This window comes from Leuciscus leuciscus (genome assembly GCF_965113295.1).
Source record: "Leuciscus leuciscus genome assembly, chromosome: 24".
Taxonomy (NCBI): Eukaryota; Metazoa; Chordata; class Actinopteri; order Cypriniformes; family Leuciscidae; genus Leuciscus; species Leuciscus leuciscus.
This window is the reverse complement of record NC_138723.1, coordinates 11,459,180-11,477,877: the sequence shown is the minus strand read 5'-3', so window position 1 is coordinate 11,477,877 and position 18,698 is coordinate 11,459,180. Positions and strand designations below refer to the sequence as shown.

Below are 18,698 nucleotides of genomic sequence, written 5' to 3'. Positions count from 1 at the left end.
AATAAGTTTTTGTTTTTAATTATACTTTTAATTCTAATAAATGTTAAACAAATTATTATAATTAAAAACATACATAAAATATTTACTATATATATATTTATAAAAATAAGGGTATATATATATTTACATACATAGCTATAAAATGTATATACATATATAAAAATACACATCTTCATAGTATTAACTTCTAAATTAAGTCTATAATAATTAAAATCATTGAAAATGTTCTAGGCCAGTTTTATTACTGCACTGAAGTGAGAATGAGATGTTTTTCATACTGGATAAAAAAAAGTGAACAGTTCCTTCTGTCAGTGCTGTTTTAATGTACATCTTCTAAGAATTTATATCATTATGATGCTTTGGTCCAACAATATTTACATTTCACCAAAAACACATTGTGTATAAATTTTCATTGGACACTGGAAGTCACTTGAAATGCCCTGCTGGTAAACCAACACATGCCTGTTCAACCATCACTGATCCTACATCAGCATGCATTGACTATTGACTAAAACAATAACTTCTATCATATTAGCACCAATTTCAAACGACTGGAACAGTACAAAACCAATATTCAGTCCTTTTTTTTTTTTTGTAAAGAAAAAAAATGTGGGAATGCCCGACCAATTAACAACCAGCCTAACAATAAATTCAATGACAAATGTTTAAATATAAGACAACTTCCAACAAATAATTTACAAACAGAATCAAAGAGCACTCACTCTTAGCTCTGATACTGATATATAGTAAATTATTTAAAAGGCACCTGACTATTTACAAATTAAGGATGCAAATAAAATGAATGAAATAATATACATGAGGTTAACAGAACATAAATAATAAAAAGGGGCTCGATTAGAGGCGGTGTTGGGTCACGACACACTGCGTGCGCTGCTGCTCTCTGGCTCTGGTGTGTCGCCTCTCCTCTCACTGGACGGAGAAGTGTAGAGGAAGTTACAGCACACATACAGAGGGAAAGACAAGAGCCGGCTGTCCAGGTTCATCACCACATATTCCTGTCAATGCGACACAAACAAGTACTTCGGTCAAGTCAAGTAACTGGAAACAAAATGATTTTATATTTGACGTTATGATGACAGAATACCTGGTCTTTTTCAAGGGTAACGAGCTGGTAGCCGGTCGACCGGCTGCAAACCACTTTTCCACTGCTATCAAAGGAAGCAAGGCGCAATCTGAAAAATAAATAAATAATAATCGTTAAATACTAAACAAAAAATATATTTGATATTTTTAAAAATGTATTATTTATTTATATATTAACTTTAAATAATTTTCAAAATGAATGAATTATAAAGTAATTGGAATTATTAATTATATAATATTAATTTGAAAAAAAATTATTATGTTTTCCACCTTGCTTAGTACCATATTAAAAACTGATTTAAAAATACATTTAATATTTTTTACTATTATTTAATATATAAATTACTTTATTATTTATTATTAAATATATTAGTTACTAAATAATTAATTAATTATAAAGTAATTTAAATTATTCAATAATTTAATGAATTTATAAATTATTCAAAGCATATACATATATTCATTTTTAATAACATTAATTATTTTCAATAAATGTATGTTTTCTAGATAAATAGACAATTGTATTACTAAGAAACAATGTCCATATATGTACAGCATGTACAAACATATACACATTGTACAAGCAAACATTATTATTATTATTATTATTTGTAGTTTAGACCGTCTGCAGGAAGATGTATAAGATAAATTGCTATATTATAATACTCATTCCTTCATAATGTAACGCAATGTAATTGCGCAATATAACCAGATGTGTAACAGCTCACCGGTACGCAAGGTGGCGTCGTGGCTGTAAGCTGACAGCGCCCCCACATGGCTGACTGAGGGTGTTTCTCTTAAAGATTATGAAGCGATTTGTGTAAGTCACCAGCAGGTCAAAACCATAATTGAACCCCGTCCATCGCCAACAGTACTGTAGAGACAACAAACATACATACATGTTATTCAAAACAAAAATATGCAAAATACTGTATAGCAAGAGTTCAACTCACATCTCCATCTTTGGTCAGTTTTCGTCCACAGCGCATGCTGTTCAGCTCAAACTCCTCTTTATTGGCCTCTTGTGGTCTGTAACCATCAGATTCACTCATTTGCAATTCAAACCACATGTTTAATGTGTAGCAGTGCAAGTGTTGGACGTTCTCTCACCCGTTATCATTATCATGTTCTGTCCTCAGCATGGCGAACCACTGCTGTTTGTACACGGTGCTCAGCCACTCTGATAAACACACAAGAGGAAGTCGGGTTAATATATATATGCCCCACTAATATCCACCTCGGATAACAATGGACCGTTTCAGGACAAGATGATGCATACTGCACAGAAAAATAGCGAAAAGCTTTCTGCAAGTTCTGGAAGGCAAGAGGAGATTCACCGGGCGGTAGGATGTTGTCCCGTTCCAGCATGCGGGCGGAGGCCAGGTCATTAATGATGTACTGCAGGCGGATGAGTCGGAAAACGGGCACGAAGGGCATCCCGTCATCTGAGTTCAGAAAGGGCTCCTGCTCTCCAACCTCTGTGTACGAGTGTGGCAGTTAGAGGAAGATTATAGAAATGTGTTCAAGCATTTGCATGCGTGGAACGTACCACTTCTTCTTTTACACAGCCAGGCATCAGCATCGAGCAGAAGCTGTTTGATAGGACCATCCCAGGATGGATTAAGCTGCAAGAACATCCACTGAAAAAAAAAAAAAGAGTTAAAAGAATAATACGCTGTGATGTAATTTCAGTGCAACGCTAAAAACACAGACTTAACCCTATAAAGCCTGACATTCATTCTTTAAAAGTTTGGAAACATTAAAAATGTTTTATGTTTTTGAAAGTAGTCTCTTATGCTCACCAAGGCTGCATTAATTTGCTAAAAAAAATACAGTAAAACAGCAATATTGTGAAATATTATTACAATAAAAAAAACTGTTTTCTATTAAAATTTATTTTAAAATGTAATTTATTCCTGTGATGCAAAGCTGAATTTGCTAATGTTTCAGCTAATATGCTCTAGAAACATTTATTATTATTATCAATGTAGAAAACAGTTAAGTAAAAAAAAATATATATATAAAATTATTTTATATATAATATATAATTATTTTTTTTTTTTTTTTACTTAACTGTTTTCTACATTGAGAGAGCTAGATATATATATATATACACACACACACACACACGTGTTGCATCATATTTTAAACCCAAATGTTCTATAATTAATGTATGAAAAATTAAGAAAGCACAAGTTGCTTTCTTAAATCCACTAAACATTATGTTTAGAAATATCAGTAACAGTATAAAGTGTATTCTTTTTTTTCTCGATATATTGTTCTTCTTTTGTTATTATTTTCTCACAATCATTAAAAATATATTTAAATGTATTAAATTTCCATCTACTTCCTGAAGCATGTTGAAACCATCAGGGAGCAGAAGACACGTGGATCATGTCCCACATCACCTACCTTTTTCAGTGCTGTGTAGACATCCATCTCCACTTGCATTACGAACAGATCGGAAGACTGAATAAGTTGTTCCATAATTTCCACCCTACAAACACATACTAAATGAGACCAAACATTTAAAAAAACTAAACCTTCAGATGCATAAAGTAAGACTGTACCCGAGCTCCTTCATGAGGTCCACGTTCTGATGCGTCATGAGGTTATTGAGGAGCCACTCTAAACACCTGCAGTGCACATGCAACATGCTCATTATCTCACAAGAGTGGTGGAGAATAATGAAGAGTGGTGGAATCAAACAAGACTACTGACTTCTTCATGACGGAGTCCAAGCCGTACATGGTGGCTGAGTTATAATAGCTGCACACGGTCTTCACATTCACGTTCTCCTTCATAGTCTCTCCACACTGCTGGATCAATCCATCCTGGGAAAGACAAAAAGCATATTATTTAAGGATGACACTAGAAAGACAACCTGCACCCGTGATTAAAAAGTGTAGTTGGTGGCTATAGGGGTGTTGCTATCTGGTTGCTAAGGTGTTGCTGGGAGAGTGATTCTGATTGGCTGTGTATTTGTCGCTTTTGGCGATGTGTTTGGCGGGGGTGTTTGGCTCGAGGTCATGGTGCAAAGGACCCTAGGTTGAAATTACTCCGAACCATCCCTTTTGATCAATTTAATGAATCCTTGCTGAATAAAAGTTTTTTTTACATACTAAACCCAAACCTTTGAATAGTAGCTCAATAACACATAGACATTATAGTTATTAAAATCAAACTGAAACTCTAAGACAGCCATACATTCATTAACACTTTTGCTGAAAAATTACAGCATAGATGGCAAAACCCACTCATACAGATATGTCACTATGACTATCAAAAGTAATTCTTGCAATTTCATCTATCTAGTGGATTAGATAACTTTATGTAGCTAACAAGTTGATTAGCAGAATTCACAACCACATTTTTGGAAAGCAAAAGTTTGCAATAAATAAAAATGTGTGCACATGATCAAAAATGTAAGATTGGGCAAGTGACAGAGAAACCGCATATCTTTACGGATCAGATGCTGTTTTTAACCCTAGACATACTTACCAACTGAAGCATACAAGCAGCAGCGAGAATATTAACAACCCGACTTGGTTTGATCAATACGTCATCCCTGTAGAGTGACCCGAAAACCACTTGCAGGGCTACAGATGGAGAAGAAAACAAGGTCAGGATATGAATGTTTGGTGTCCACAATACAAATACAACAACTTAAATGTGTTCATTGCATCAAGGCGGTGTAAAATCCTCACCCTCAGTGTCAATATTTTGGTCTGGGATCTCAAGCTCAATAACCATCATGTTAGACTCCTTCCAGGATCCACTGAACATGCTGGAGAAATAGCCAGACTGTTTCCAAACAGGAAAATTAAAGGGGGAAAAAAACATTTAAATCAAAAGTGAAATGAGTAGTCTGTTATTAGGAGAAGTGAACAGCTGGACCAACCTGACACAGGTATATTTTATGCAGGTTCCACTCCTGCCCCAGGGCACGGATCTGGATGTCACTGTTTTCTCCATTCAGGAATAGCGTCTGGTAGATGTACTTAGAGGTGCTTTTCAACTTCTTCCTGTCCGCAAAAAAAAAAAAAAAAAAATGACATCTATTAAATACAATCAAACAACACTAATTAATGTGACAATGCAGGTATAAACTGTCACATTTATATTTTTTTAAAAGAAAGAAATTAATACTTTTACTCAGCAAGGATGCATTAAATTGATCAAAAGTGACAGTTAAGACATTTATATTTCAAATACAGTCAAACTAAAATGTATTCTGACACCTTCAACATTTCTCACATTATCACAGTTTATTCGCTATAGTTGAGAAAATGGCAATAAAATATGACAAGAACTCCGAGTTATTAAATCAGTTGATATTTCACTGGTTTTGGCCATCGTTCTGTTAGACTCTCTCACAAATGAATTATGTTGAATAGCGGTCAGCTGTTAAATTTAAGAACACAATTAGATAACAATTTAGGTAAACCAATTAACAAGCAATGCTTCATTTTGTTCAGTCTGTGGTGTAAAAAGGTCGCATTACCAAATAAAGAAAGCATGGCCAGGTCAAAGTGTCTGAATAATTTTTGGTCCCAAATTTGTATAGATTTTACTGGTACTCCACTGTATGAAGAATATTTGGGTAAAATGTGTCACAGTTTACTTTATTTTGCTATCCTCACTTATATAAATGAACTAGAGTGTCCTGCACCCACTAGTAAAACAAATATATTGGTTTGACTGTAAATGCTTTTCTTTAGAACTTTCTATTCATCAAAGAAACAATTTCCACAAAAATATAAAGCAAAACAACTGTTTCCAACATTGATTATAACAAGAAATGTTTCTTGGGCAGCAAATCAGCATATTAGAATGATTTCTGAAGGATAATGTGACATTAGCTCAAAGTTGTGAATGTAACCTATGGGGCAAAATTTAAATCTCACATAAAACATTGGCGAATAAAGCAACGTTTACATCCCATGTGTTCAAGAGAAAAAAATCGGGTTTGGAAACTGGAGTAATGATGCTGAAAATGTAGCTTCGCAATCATATGATATTTACAAATATATACAAACAGAAAACAGTTATTTTAAATTGTAACAATATTTCACTGTATTTTTTATCAAATAAATGCAGGATTGTGAGCATAAGAGACTTCTTTCAAAAACAAAACCTTCTTATCGACCGACCCCAATCTTTTGAGCGGCAGCGGTGTGTGTATTCTGACCTGCGTGGCGTGTCCAGCTGGCTGTCCTCTTCCTCCGGCTCGCTGTCAAACTCACAGCGGGAGCTGCGTTTCCTCTTCCTGCACTCACAGCTGTGTCTGTTTCCAGCGCACTGCCTCTCCAGGGCCTCCTCCGGGCCCCGGGCCAACGACTGGAAGCGGCTCCCGAGTGAACCCATGATTATTCAGCCTACAGACAAACACTACTCATTTAGTCATGTAACTAAACTGCTTCACAACACAACTGACCTGGCATGACAACTGTAGAAAGCTAATGAACTTGCAGAAAGCCTAAACATAATTCAATTTAAGCACTGTATGGATGTCAGGGCGTGAAGTCCGGTGACAGGTGGTGAGTGAGATCACTTTCCACTGCTTAATTTACTTAGCTTGCAATATCTAAAGTTATTTTGCCTAAATTAATGTTATTTCATTTTGCAGTGGTTTCATTTAGGTCCTGTGAACCTCCAGTCTTGGTTTAGTACAGAAACAGTGACGTTATGCTGTCAGAATAATTATTTCAACATCAAGACCTTATTATTTTTCCATAAGCTGTGTATTAAAGTCGTGTGTATGTTAAGAACCATAAATCTGGCCTCTTGTAAACACTCACCACACGCTTCTGCCTCTCAAAACACTGGACACACCCTGGAATCTGCTCCTCAAGCGCTGCGCAAATGCATTATTAGGCGTGTTATGAACGCATATTATGGCTGTTACAGCATCAAAATCGGCTGGTTAATGTATAATGAATTAAGCAGCAGTTTGAAACACCAGCAGACTGCTAAATAACAGACAGAGGTATGTGTCTCTCCTCCACGTCACGGCTGTGTGTGATGATCATCGGGCGCTGCTGCCCCTGCTGTCGCGGAGACGCTGCAATACTTTCTGCACACTGAAAAACAACTCTATTTTTTGTTATGAAAACGTAAAATTTTTATGAAAATAAAAAAGACAGACTGTTTATGTTCTTCTATGTCATAAAAACTATATTATTTTACTGCAGTCTTGTTTAGTGTAATTCTATGTTGTGTTGACATTTTGTTTATCTAAGTTGTATTATTTAGCGTTCATCTCAGTGGTTAGTTGTCTCTCTGCCTTTTATTATAAATGTGCAATAACCATAAAACGACAAATATTTTGAATGAATTATTTATATAAATCAATTCAATTATTTGAAACGCTTTACACATAATACACTGCAATAAACAATCACTGTAAAAAACAAAGTTGCTGCCTTACATTTTTAAGTAAAATGTTTAAGATGTTAAGTCATGTTTAAGATGTTAAACATGTTTTAGATGTTTAAGTCATTTCAATTTAAATTGCATTAAAATTACTTTTAAAATTGTTTTTAAAAAACTGAAAATTGCTTAACTTATTTTGATGAGTTAAAGCAATGTAAAAACATGTTGTCCTAACTTATTAATCATATAATTTGTACCGTGCACTTTACACTTCACAATGTCTCATTTGCTAAGATTATTAGTTAATGTATGGCAAACTATAAGCAATATATTTTTTCAACATTTATTTATCTTTGTTAATGTTTGTTAAAAATACAGTAACTTTTTTGCTCGTTACTTAACATTTCATTAACTAATGTTAACAGACACAATTTTATTTTATTTTATTCAAAAAAAAAATATTAGTAAAATGTTGAAATTGTTGAAATTGAAAATGTAAGTATTGTTCATTCTTTGTTCATGTTAACTACTTTAGTTAACTAATCTTAACAAATTAACCCTTACGTAAACTTTAAAACAGTGAGGTTTTTCTATATTTTAAGACATATGCAGGAACATTACTTCCCAGTTTACTTCAAAACAAGAATGATTGGTATTCAGCTGAGATATGTTCATTTACTCTAAAATAGAAAAGTAAAAAATGAAAATCCCACCAACACACCACAACCACTGAGAGGTTTTGACCACAAGACCTCGTTTCCACTTCCCCTATTGATGGGCGGGTCTTAGGACGGAACCAGCCAATGAGCGTCGAGATATTTACGCAGTCACCTACCTTTCTACGGATAGCAAGCTTTCAGGGTGCTGTGTGCATAAGCTGTGTGTCTGTTTGACACGTACCTCACCCTGGTGTGTGGAAGTCTACCCATGTATCGGGTGTGAAAGAATTTCGGGCGGTTCAAGACTGACAGACCTTTTGTAACGTTCAGTGCAGACTGGTTTCATAACCTGCAACATGGAGCCAGGGGCGAGTGACGCGACAGCAGGTAAATACTGTATTACTACAGTAAAAGTGGCCTAAAGAGATTGATATGGATATAATACTATATCAGATAACATTAGCTTTAGTATACATCTCATTATATAAGGTGTACGTATCGTCTGTTTAAGTGCATTAAAAGTGAAAATGTAGATATAATTTTGATTTATCTTTCTAGGTTGAGTACAATGCAAGTACTGTTTTGTAGTATACTATGAAGTGTACTAATGAGAAAATGTATTCCTCAGAGGTTGCTTATTTATAGCTTATGAGTTCTCAGTTTAGATTTATTCAGTTAACTTTGTCTTGGATGTTTCTCCTAAAATTCTTTCTGTTAGACTGATAGACACACGTTAATATAAATATTTGTGTACAAAGCTGAAAAATGTATTTGGACAGCATATCTCTCTCAGGTTGATTAATATAAGTCAACATATTTGAGTCGTACTGACATATCTGACTTGTCATTGAAAACTTTGGTAAAATGGCAACTTTGAGATGTTTTTGAGATCTCTTCTGAAACTGTAGGTGTGATGTGCATCAGTATAATAATGTTTTTATTTTTCTCTGAGATACTGGCTGAATAAAAATGCTAAATCTCCACTCACTCTCAGTTTAATATCATCGCTGATTAGGAGAAACAACAGAGATATTACTGAGATTCCCTTTGTCACTTTAGCAGGTGCTCGATACGTTGAACCCTCCAAAGCGAAGAAAAAGGAGAAGGAACAGGCAACTTCGTCCCCGTCAGAGCAGACCAGCACCATGAAGCGTCTCTTTGGCTTTGAGAAAGAAGACGTGTCATCATGGCATCAGCTGGTGTGTCTCCTCAATCGCCCCACTGACCCGGCCTCATTGGGCATTTTCCGTTTCTTATTCGGTGAGTCTTCATTTGTGCATGAAGTATGTGATTTTACAGCATCCATCATTTCAAACTGTGGTGCAGGTGTTGATGTGTGCTGTGTTTCCTCAGGTATGCTGATGGCGCTGGACATCACCCAGGAGCGAGGCCTGAGTCATCTGGACTTTAAGTATTTAGACGGGGCACCGGTGTGCCGCTTCCCCCTCTTCAACTTCCTGAAGCCCCTTCCCATGGACTGGATGTTCTTTGTGTATTTTGTTATGCTCCTTGGTGAGTTCCTCGAAAAACTCTTTATGAAATGCAACGGTGACTGCCTACTTTTCTAGGCGTTTCTATAAATTATTAAGTAAAGTGACAAACCAACCTGCTATGATGTATTGCTTTGAGTCTTAAATTATTAAAAAAACAATGATACAATATAAAAATATGGACTTATATTAATTATAATTAAAAAACGAGTTTTCTAAATATTAAATATATTCATTATATTTATATTGTTAAAATGTATACAGTTATTATTATTAAAATATATGAATTATAAAATATTTTATGTAGGGATTCACTATACTGGTTATTGGCCAGTATTAAGAGAGTTTTTAAATGTATTTCTGTCACTCAATATTTGTTTGTACATCTCTATTTTTAAATTAAGATTACTTTTTATGTCATTATAAATATATAAATTGTAAAAAAGATATTATATTTATTATTAAAATTGATATAGTACTCATATTATTAATTATTTTAAAATATATTAATTATTAAATATTAAAAAAACATTTGTAGGGATTCACAGTATACTGGTTCTTGGCCGATATTAAGAGAGTTTTACATTTATTTCTGTCATTCGATATTTGTTTGTACATGTCTCTATTTTTACATTTAGATTACTTAATTTAACACACTGAAAGTTAATCTTTAAAAAACATTAAAAAACGAATTAAATAACTCAAAATAGTTTAACAACACTGTTAAAAATAATCTTTGAAATTAATATCTCTGTTTCATACTGTACATTGTAATGTTCTGATGCCTAAATTCTGTTGTAGCATTCAACATTAGTATTTTATTTTTAATTTATTTAGACAAAATAATATAGAATTGTATTATTGGCCATTTATCAGTTATCAGCCATTGCTGAAAATAATTATTGATGTATTGGTATCAGCCAGAATGGAGAAATGTAATGATATTTTTATTCCCAGAACCCATTGTGTCATTTTGACAGATGTGAACACAGCACTTCTTTAAGAAGACACAAGACTGATCATCAACTTGTGTGTTTTGCAGGCGCTGTTGGTATCATGCTCGGCCTTTTTTATCGCTTTGCCTGTCTGATGTTTATATCTACTTACTGGTACGTTTTCTTCCTGGACAAAACGACCTGGAACAATCACTCTTATCTGTACGGACTCATCGGCTTCCAGCTCACGCTCATGGACGCCAACAGATACTGGTAAGCTTACACTGTACAGCTGGTAAGCTATACTTCCTGTACAGTGGCCCCAAAAACTTTTGGACACTTAAAAATATGCATTACACAACAAAACATTAACCCAAGAGTAATTTATTTTAACATAAAACAAGCCAAACATTGTTTTAATGCAGGTCATTAGATGGACTCCGAAACCCCAGGAAGAGGAACGCCCATGTACCGCTGTGGAACTACACTTTGCTGAGAACTCAGGTCAGCTGATGTATCTAGATTTGGCCTGAAATATCATCCCTGTGTTGTAGGACATTATCGGCATAGACAAAGTTATGATGAGATAGTAACTGTGCATTGCCTTTGACAGATTTTCATAGTGTACTTCATCGCTGGGGTCAAGAAACTAGATGCTGATTGGGTAGAAGGGTACTCAATGAAATACTTGGCACACCATTGGTTATTTGACCCTTTCAAGTGAGTATATTAGCCTCCAATTACATCCGTATCATGATCAGTATCATGGCTTTGCTCACACTGCAAGCCTTGGTGCTCAATTCTGATTTATTGCTCAGATCTGATTTTTTGTTTGGCTGTTCACATATATATATATATTTTTTAAATGTGTCCAATATCAGATTTGAGGTTGAACTGATCGCAGTCCCGAACTGACCCTTTTATGCGCAAAAAAACAATAACAAGATGTAAACACAGAGGTTACTGAAGTCAGCGTTTACACATCGAAGTCACACATGAGCGGAAAAAAAACGGATTTAGGCAAATTTTGCCTTCGGTCTGAACGTTTTGATTATTGATAAATTGTCAGATTAAATTTCAGTGACATTTTGACATTCAAATAAGAGAAATGTAAGCATTTATAGAGAGGTGCAGGTATGACGTCAGAACACGGAAGACTAATTCGCCGCTGGTACCTTCGAGATTTTCACATGGGTTTTTATAATGAAGTTTTTCAATTTATGAGTAAAATAAAGCCTGTGGTCTTCCAGGTTTTGACGTCATTCAATTGATAATCGCTATCATTTGTAAGACAGTTAATCATTAGCACAAAATTCATGATGATGACAGTCCTAATTTAGTCTTTTTGTTCCCCTCTCCCTCACTCTGTTTCAGAATGATCTTGCCTGTTGAATTGGTCAGTCTGATGGTGGTCCATGGCGGGGGTCTGATCTTAGACCTCACAGCTGGCTATCTGCTTTTCTTCGATGTCACGCGTCCTGCCGCCATCTTCTTTGTCAGCTATTTCCACTGCATGAATTCCCAGCTCTTTAGCATAGGTAAAATGACGCTAAAGGACTAGTTTACTCAAAAGATTTGAGATTTTGAAAACTTTATGATCTTTATTTTTATCCTCAGGAATGTTTGCTTACACCATGTTGGCCACAAGCCCTCTCTTTTGCTACCCTGACTGGCCTAGACGCTTTTTCGGCCGTTTCCCAGAGTTCCTCTGGCCTGTACTGCCCCTCATCTCTCCTGCCCCGAGTCCCAGCTCCTCCTGCGTGTACCCAAATCCACCCAGTGTGCCTAGAGAACAAGATGAGACCCACTCGGCTCCCAGACCCACCACACCGAGCTTCAAGCACAAGTTTAGAGCCTTCTTCACCATCCTTTACATCACAGAGCAGCTCTTCTTGCCATACTCGCACTTCATCACGCAGGTGATTTTAAACTGCACTATGCTGTTCAGATGCAGTTTGATCTAGAGGGTTCATTGCGCTTTCACAATCAATGTAAACAAAGATAGTGAACAAAAGCAAATATCTGCACAAACCTTTGGAAGAGGAATCACATGCCTTGCTCACGCTTCACTTCAAAGGCCCTGTTTACACCTGGTATTAAGATGCGTTTTGGCCGATCGGTTCACAAGTGGGCGACGCTAAATACAGGTGGTCTAAAACATTTTGAGCTCGTCCACTTTTGACCACTTCCAGAGGTAGTCGAAAACACATTAGACCGGATTGCTTTCGTAGTCTAAACGCTCATGTGGTCGAATGTGTACGAACAGCCACAAAAGGCGCCTACTCTCCGCCTACTGACCTAACGCGAAAACATTATGGGAAGCGTGCTAGCCAGACGGGATTTAAACTTTATCGGCTGAAGACCCAAGTTTGGTTTGAAGACGAAAAACATACCAAGCACAATGTTCTCTCATCATTCCTGATTTCTAACTCACACTCACAGCGTTTAGCTGGTCTTGCGTCTGTCAGAGCAGAAAGGAAAGCTGCTGCTCTCCGTATGTTTTTCCGTCGTCTCCGGACGTGTTCATATGTCTTGTTCATTAGATCAAAAGATTAGAAAAAACCCATACATTTACCCGCCCATAGACCCTCCCTTCAAAGAAATCAGGAAATGGTTGAAAGTGGAGAAAAGAGACGGATTAAAACACCTAATTATTATTATACAAGAAAAAGGCTTGACATTCACTTTTTTGCTCACCAGCCACTGTGGCTTGTGTTCTTCCAAAGTTACTAGCCACTAAACATTTTCAATGGCCACAATTTTGACATCGATACCATGGGGGAAAAAATGCCATTTAGATATTTTTAATATTATCAGCTAGGGGTGTGACGAGACGCTTATCTCACGGGACAAGACACGAGATTGGCTTTTCTCCTGTATGATTTCACATGAGTCTCTTCAGACCTTACGGTACATGAATTATGAGCTTCCAGAACTTTGAACTGATTAAGGCTGTGTGTGACCTGCTAATTGAACTCCTTTCCACAAGTTGAATATAGAAATAAAAACAGTATAAATCACAAAAAAAAAAAAAAAATGTCTTAGTCTTATTAAGTGCAAATAATAAGTGCAAGTGCAGCCATAATCAAAGTACTGTAGTGCACAGACTCTTTATAATTGTTGTAAAATTGCTGTTTTATTTTGCACCGGCAGTTATAGGGTTATGGAAATAGGCCGGGTAGAGAGAAACGAGCGTTGCAGTTGTTCTTGCATTCTGATTAAAAGTTCAGAAACGGAGGCTCCCTTGTCTGTCGTTCTTCAGACGTTACAGTAGGCTACTCTCTCTGTATTCAAAGTGCAAACATACCAGAGCCACAACTACACAGTCCAGAGATAGATTTGATATTGGGAGACAGACTATTGTATATATGCAGCCTAATTTGTGCGCATCATCAGGGAGCTTGCGTTTTACTTTCACTTTAAAATTCGCAATCGCACCTACTATGTAAAGCAGGGGTGCTGAGCGCACATTCTACAAGATAAGACATTTATCAGACGCTTAGGCTCTGTTGTGCAACGAATCCTCCGCCATCGTAACGCGATCAGTGAACTGTGCAACTCGTGTTTGATGAGCAGAGCAGCCGTAAACAATAGTTTACAATGGTTTTTATTTTTTTTAAAACAGCTTTTCACTCGACGAGAAATCTCGTCACATTTTAGTCTCGGGAGATCTCGTCACACCCCTATTATCATAATTTCACTGCGGTCACTTTAAGACCTAATGCACGGATCCGTTATACTGTTTCACATGCGTTTTCTTTCTCAACTGTTTACGTTCTCTTAAAACATAACTAACTGTTTAGGTGAATACTTGTAAAGACCGGCATTTCGACATTATTTTGTGTGTATTTGACTGTTTAATCGCAATACGCAGCGAAAAATAACTCAATTTAGTACTAAGAGGCAGCTTTATGTGAGCGCACTTTGGGTGTGAGAGCAAAAAAAGCAACTGGTATAGTATATTTTGTGGAAAAAGAGCATCAGAAGCATTTCAGATAATTCAGTATCAATATGTATAAAAAAAATATATTTTTGACAACACTACATTATACTTAGTTTAATATTTCAGATGCCTTTTAAAAAAATTATATTACATGCATATACAATTCAACCTGCCAAGGTAGCTAGTAGGAGTGAGTGTGTTTTCACGCCACTGCTGAAATCCACCTGCATTTGGTGAAAAATATAAGATTTTGTCAAATGTTAAACATTTAATCTCTGGGCCATACAGGGCTATAATAACTGGACAAATGGACTGTATGGCTACTCATGGGACATGATGGTTCACTCTCGCTCACACCAGCATGTCAAGATCACCTACAGAGATGGCGTAACAGGCGAGGTTGGATATCTGAACCCTGGAGTGAGTCAAAACTATTTTACAGAAATGTTTCAGGTTAAACAGATTAAGCTCTATTAGCAATAATTTCAAAACATACCCGTTAGTGGAAATGTTTGTTTTTACATTTTTTATTAGCTTGCAGTGCAAGTATATGGAAAGAAAAGTGATTCTAAATTCATTTCCTGTGATAATCGACAACATGCTACAGATACCATCAGTAGAGCTTGACTTGTTTTTAGCCCACAATATTCCTTATTTTAACAACTGGAGTCATTTAAATTGCACCACTACATTGTTATGCTTTTATATGCTTATCTTCTCATGTCATTCCAATATGGTGCAGGTTTTCACTCAGAGCCGGAGATGGAAAGACCATGGAGACATGTTGAAGCAGTACGCGACTTGCCTCAGTGAAAATCTGCCACGCTTCAATATCTCAGACCCAGAGATCTACTTTGACATTTGGGTGTCCATCAATGACCGTTTCCAACAGAGGTTAGTCGTGTTTATTGTGTGTTCAATTTACACTGCTAGATCATGTTCTTTGATTCATACAGACAAAATGATAGTCCAATGCTTCTGACATCAAAGTTAAAAAGCCTTTATTTCAATATGGTTCTGCTTCTATCCAATAGGATTTTTGACCCACGCATTGACATCGTAAAAGGCGATTGGTCGCCATTCCGTCCCAATCCATGGCTCATGCCACTTCTCGTTGACTTATCACCATGGAGAACCAAATTTGAGGAGATTGAGGGGTCTTTGGACAACCAGACTGAGGTGGTATTCATTGCTGACTTCCCAGGTATGTATCTCCTAACTTACTTTTTACTGGAATACTTTTGGTTAATTTGCACACACAGGTGCTCAGTTATTATTAATGTGACATCCACAGGCCTTTTTCTTGAAAACTTTGTGAGTGAGGATCTTGGGAACACCAGTGTTCAGGTCCTGGAGGGTCTAGTGAAGGTTGAAATAGTGGATGAAAAGAAGAACTACAGTTTACAACCAGGAGAAAAGATGCAGGTACAATTCTCCTATCCTCTATTATGAAACTCTGATTTGTTCCAGTGTAACATTTTAAACTCTTACTATTATTCATGTTTGTATCTACGTTGATACATTTCACTATTGTGTATTAAGATTCCAGCTGGCGCGTACCATAAGGTGTACACTGTGTCAGAAGGGCCATCCTGTTACATGTACATTTATGTAAATACTACTGAGGCGGAGCTTCAGAAGAACTTCACCAAGCTTTCTGAACTTCAGGAGAAAGTGCGCAATGGAACAGGCAAGTCACTTTTCGGTTACATGGGAAATCTTTGATTTTAAAACTACTACTAATTCCTTCAGATTACATGAATTCTTTGTTGTTTACCAATCATTTTCACATGATCAAATAGTTGAATTATTCTCTTTAACATATTTACTTTGATTTGTACATATTTATTTTCCAATTCAACATTGCACACTGTTTACACAATGTAAATTCAAATTAATTCAGTGTAAAAAAAAAAAAAGTAAGCAAGCCACAAAACAAATAGCAACAAAACCAAGAACATAGTTTTGTAAATATACTTCAGTGTTTTTTTAAGTCTATAATTTTATTTATATACTATTATAGTATTTAATATTGTGAATTACCTTCATTTTTATATTTTTAATGTAATTTTAGTATTTTTGTTGCCATTTTTATTAGTTTGTTTTTTATATTTCTATTCAGATACATTTTTCAGTTTGTCATTTTAGTACTTATTTTTAAACTTATTTCAGTCAGTTGCCAAGGCAACGTTTCTAATTTTCGTTTTTCCATCAATTTTTTTTAACAATTATTATTAACAAAAAAAAATTTCAATAGTTTAGTTAAAGACAGCATGAAACTTCCCTATTGTGACATATATCCAAGAGAAACGGCTTCACGAACAAGAAAAAAATGTAGGCAGGGCCAGCGGACCTTATTTTGTCCATCGGGAATTGATTGGCTGGTTGTGGTTTGCTATTGGACGATCTCATGTGAGTGACAGGCTGTCCTGCCTTTGCGCCAGTAAACACATCATCAGAGAAGAGATGTTAAAGCTACTTTGATTAAAGAATACGTGGGCATTCAGTGTTTTGACCCTAATGCAATTTGTCTCACAGAATGCCCACTTTTTTGTGCAGATAAATCATATTTTATAATAAATATAAGAATTGTCACAATAGCAACACTGGTCTAGATCAAAAGTTCCCTGTAGTATAACATCTTTAAACATCAAAGGGGCTGAAAGAAGCCTTTTTGTGTGTGTGTGTGTGTGTGTGTGTGTGTGTGTGTGTGTGTGTGTGTGTGTGTGTGTGTGTGTGTGTGTGTGTGTGTGTAGCTACGCTGAAGAAGCACACATAACAACTTGTTGCTGTTTGTAGAAACCGAGCCTTTGCCTCCTGAGATGCAGCCGCTCATCACCGGTCTCGACGACCAGGACTCGGCCAACAGCGTGATCGACCCTGTAGTACGAATCTTCCTCAAACGACAGAAGCGCATGCAGGAGGTGAAAAGGCGTCGGGAAGCTTCTGTGGTCGAGAGGTTCCAGAGATTTGCCTCAAAGAAATACTACTCGATTAGACGAGGGTATGTAGGGGTATTAAAGGGAGATGTTAAATGTCTTGCGACAGTACAAATTAATTATTTTGGTTCATCTCTTAAGGCTCCTGATGACAGCCATCGCTTTGCGTAACCTGGCTGTAGGTTTGCCACCGCTAGAGCAACTGACAAGAGAGGTGGCCTACGCCAACCTGAAGGAGCCTGAGAGCGAGACCAATCAGGATGAGCGTCTTAAAGACGAGGTGGGCCACGGAGAGCTGTGAGAAAACAGACTGTTACTGAGCTGCAGAAAATCAACAAATGCTTTAGTAGGTCAGTATTTTTGGAACATTCCACGATTGTGAAAAAAAATTAAAATTCAGGTTATTGTTTAGTTTTTTTTTTAGTTTTTTTATCATACACTTAAGCCCAAATTTTTTTATCTTTTACACCCTCATGTCATTCTAGACCCGTATAACTATGTTAGATTTTAAGTTTTGTGAATTAAGTCCTGAAATGTTGTCCTGTTCTTAACATGGTCCTGTCATATGTCTTCAAAAGACCTGGAATGTACTGTAGCGCTCAAGTGGTAAAAGACTTTTACAGTACATTTTTCCGTTTTTTGGGAGTTTGACAATGTCTTTCTTTATTCAACTTTCATTGGAGAGAGAAAAGCAGCTGGAACATTCTTACAAAAATTCTCTTTTTGTGTCCCATGGATGTCATACAAGTTGGGAACAATGATGGACAGAATTTATAATCTTTAGATTAACAATTTTTTCATTCCCTTTTACTGGTTACTGAAATTTAAGTAAATGATGACACTAAGATTTACCTTTTTTTTTTTGAGAGTAGTCAGAAAAAAACTTGAAAGTTTAAAAGCTATTAATTTACTATTACTTTTTCAGTATTAAAATAAATCTAAATGAAACTTGGCCTTTTGTGAGAATGTTTGAAGTGCAGTTTTTTTTTAACCTTTAAACAAAAAAAAAAGCTTTTATCTTACAATTCACTCATTTGTGCTTAAGGGATCCTGTTCATCACCGTTTCGTCTCATCACCGGATTTATGCATACATTCAATCAAATGCTTTTAGAAACGATTTTCAGGTCATCTTTTAATTGGACAAATCTTGGCTATAAAAAGTGCCAAACATGGACAGGTACTGAATTGTCTTTGATGCATAAGTTTCATTATGCTAAATGCTGTTATTAAATGCCTGGGTGGCCTAAAATAA

At 36.1% G+C, this 18,698-nt stretch overlaps 2 protein-coding genes across 2 annotated transcripts; one reads left to right on the top strand and one right to left on the bottom strand.

Moving 5' to 3' along the window:
• Positions 1–303: 303 nt before the first annotated feature.
• Positions 304–7,135, bottom strand: gmcl1 (germ cell-less, spermatogenesis associated). The gene is made up of 15 exons (XM_082158159.1): positions 6,906–7,135; positions 6,296–6,482; positions 5,006–5,129; positions 4,812–4,908; positions 4,606–4,703; positions 3,826–3,938; positions 3,675–3,740; positions 3,517–3,601; positions 2,654–2,744; positions 2,442–2,582; positions 2,215–2,284; positions 2,058–2,133; positions 1,833–1,978; positions 1,106–1,193; positions 304–1,016 (listed from the first exon to the last, which is right to left on the bottom strand). Exons 2-15 carry the CDS (start codon positions 6,469–6,471, stop codon positions 873–875), a joined length of 1,515 nt encoding a protein of 504 aa, XP_082014285.1. The 5' UTR covers positions 6,472–6,482; positions 6,906–7,135; the 3' UTR covers positions 304–872.
• Positions 7,136–8,294: 1,159 nt separating this feature from the next.
• Positions 8,295–18,429, top strand: ggcx (gamma-glutamyl carboxylase). The gene is made up of 15 exons (XM_082158151.1): positions 8,295–8,525; positions 9,198–9,398; positions 9,492–9,650; positions 10,671–10,836; positions 10,989–11,067; positions 11,177–11,283; positions 11,938–12,101; positions 12,181–12,482; positions 14,795–14,926; positions 15,249–15,400; positions 15,541–15,710; positions 15,801–15,931; positions 16,049–16,196; positions 17,306–17,510; positions 17,587–18,429. Exons 1-15 carry the CDS (start codon positions 8,495–8,497, stop codon positions 17,744–17,746), a joined length of 2,307 nt encoding a protein of 768 aa, XP_082014277.1. The 5' UTR covers positions 8,295–8,494; the 3' UTR covers positions 17,747–18,429.
• The last annotated feature ends 269 nt before the right edge of the window (positions 18,430–18,698 follow it).

Excerpts from the sequence above, each read along its gene's own strand:
- gmcl1 (XM_082158159.1), bottom strand. The coding sequence starts at position 6,471 with ATGGGTTCACTCGGGAGCCGCTTCCAGTCGTTGGCCCGGGGCCCGGAG. Across the intron at positions 2,745-3,516 it reads TCTACACAGCACTGAAAAAG|TGGATGTTCTTGCAGCTTAA; the intron begins GTAGGTGATGTG and ends TTTTTTTTTCAG. Across the intron at positions 1,017-1,105 it reads TTACCCTTGAAAAAGACCAG|GAATATGTGGTGATGAACCT; the intron begins GTATTCTGTCAT and ends TCGCATTGACAG.
- ggcx (XM_082158151.1), top strand. The coding sequence starts at position 8,495 with ATGGAGCCAGGGGCGAGTGACGCGACAGCAG. Across the intron at positions 10,837-10,988 it reads ATGGACGCCAACAGATACTG|GTCATTAGATGGACTCCGAA; the intron begins GTAAGCTTACAC and ends GTTTTAATGCAG. Across the intron at positions 15,711-15,800 it reads ATTCATTGCTGACTTCCCAG|GCCTTTTTCTTGAAAACTTT; the intron begins GTATGTATCTCC and ends TGACATCCACAG.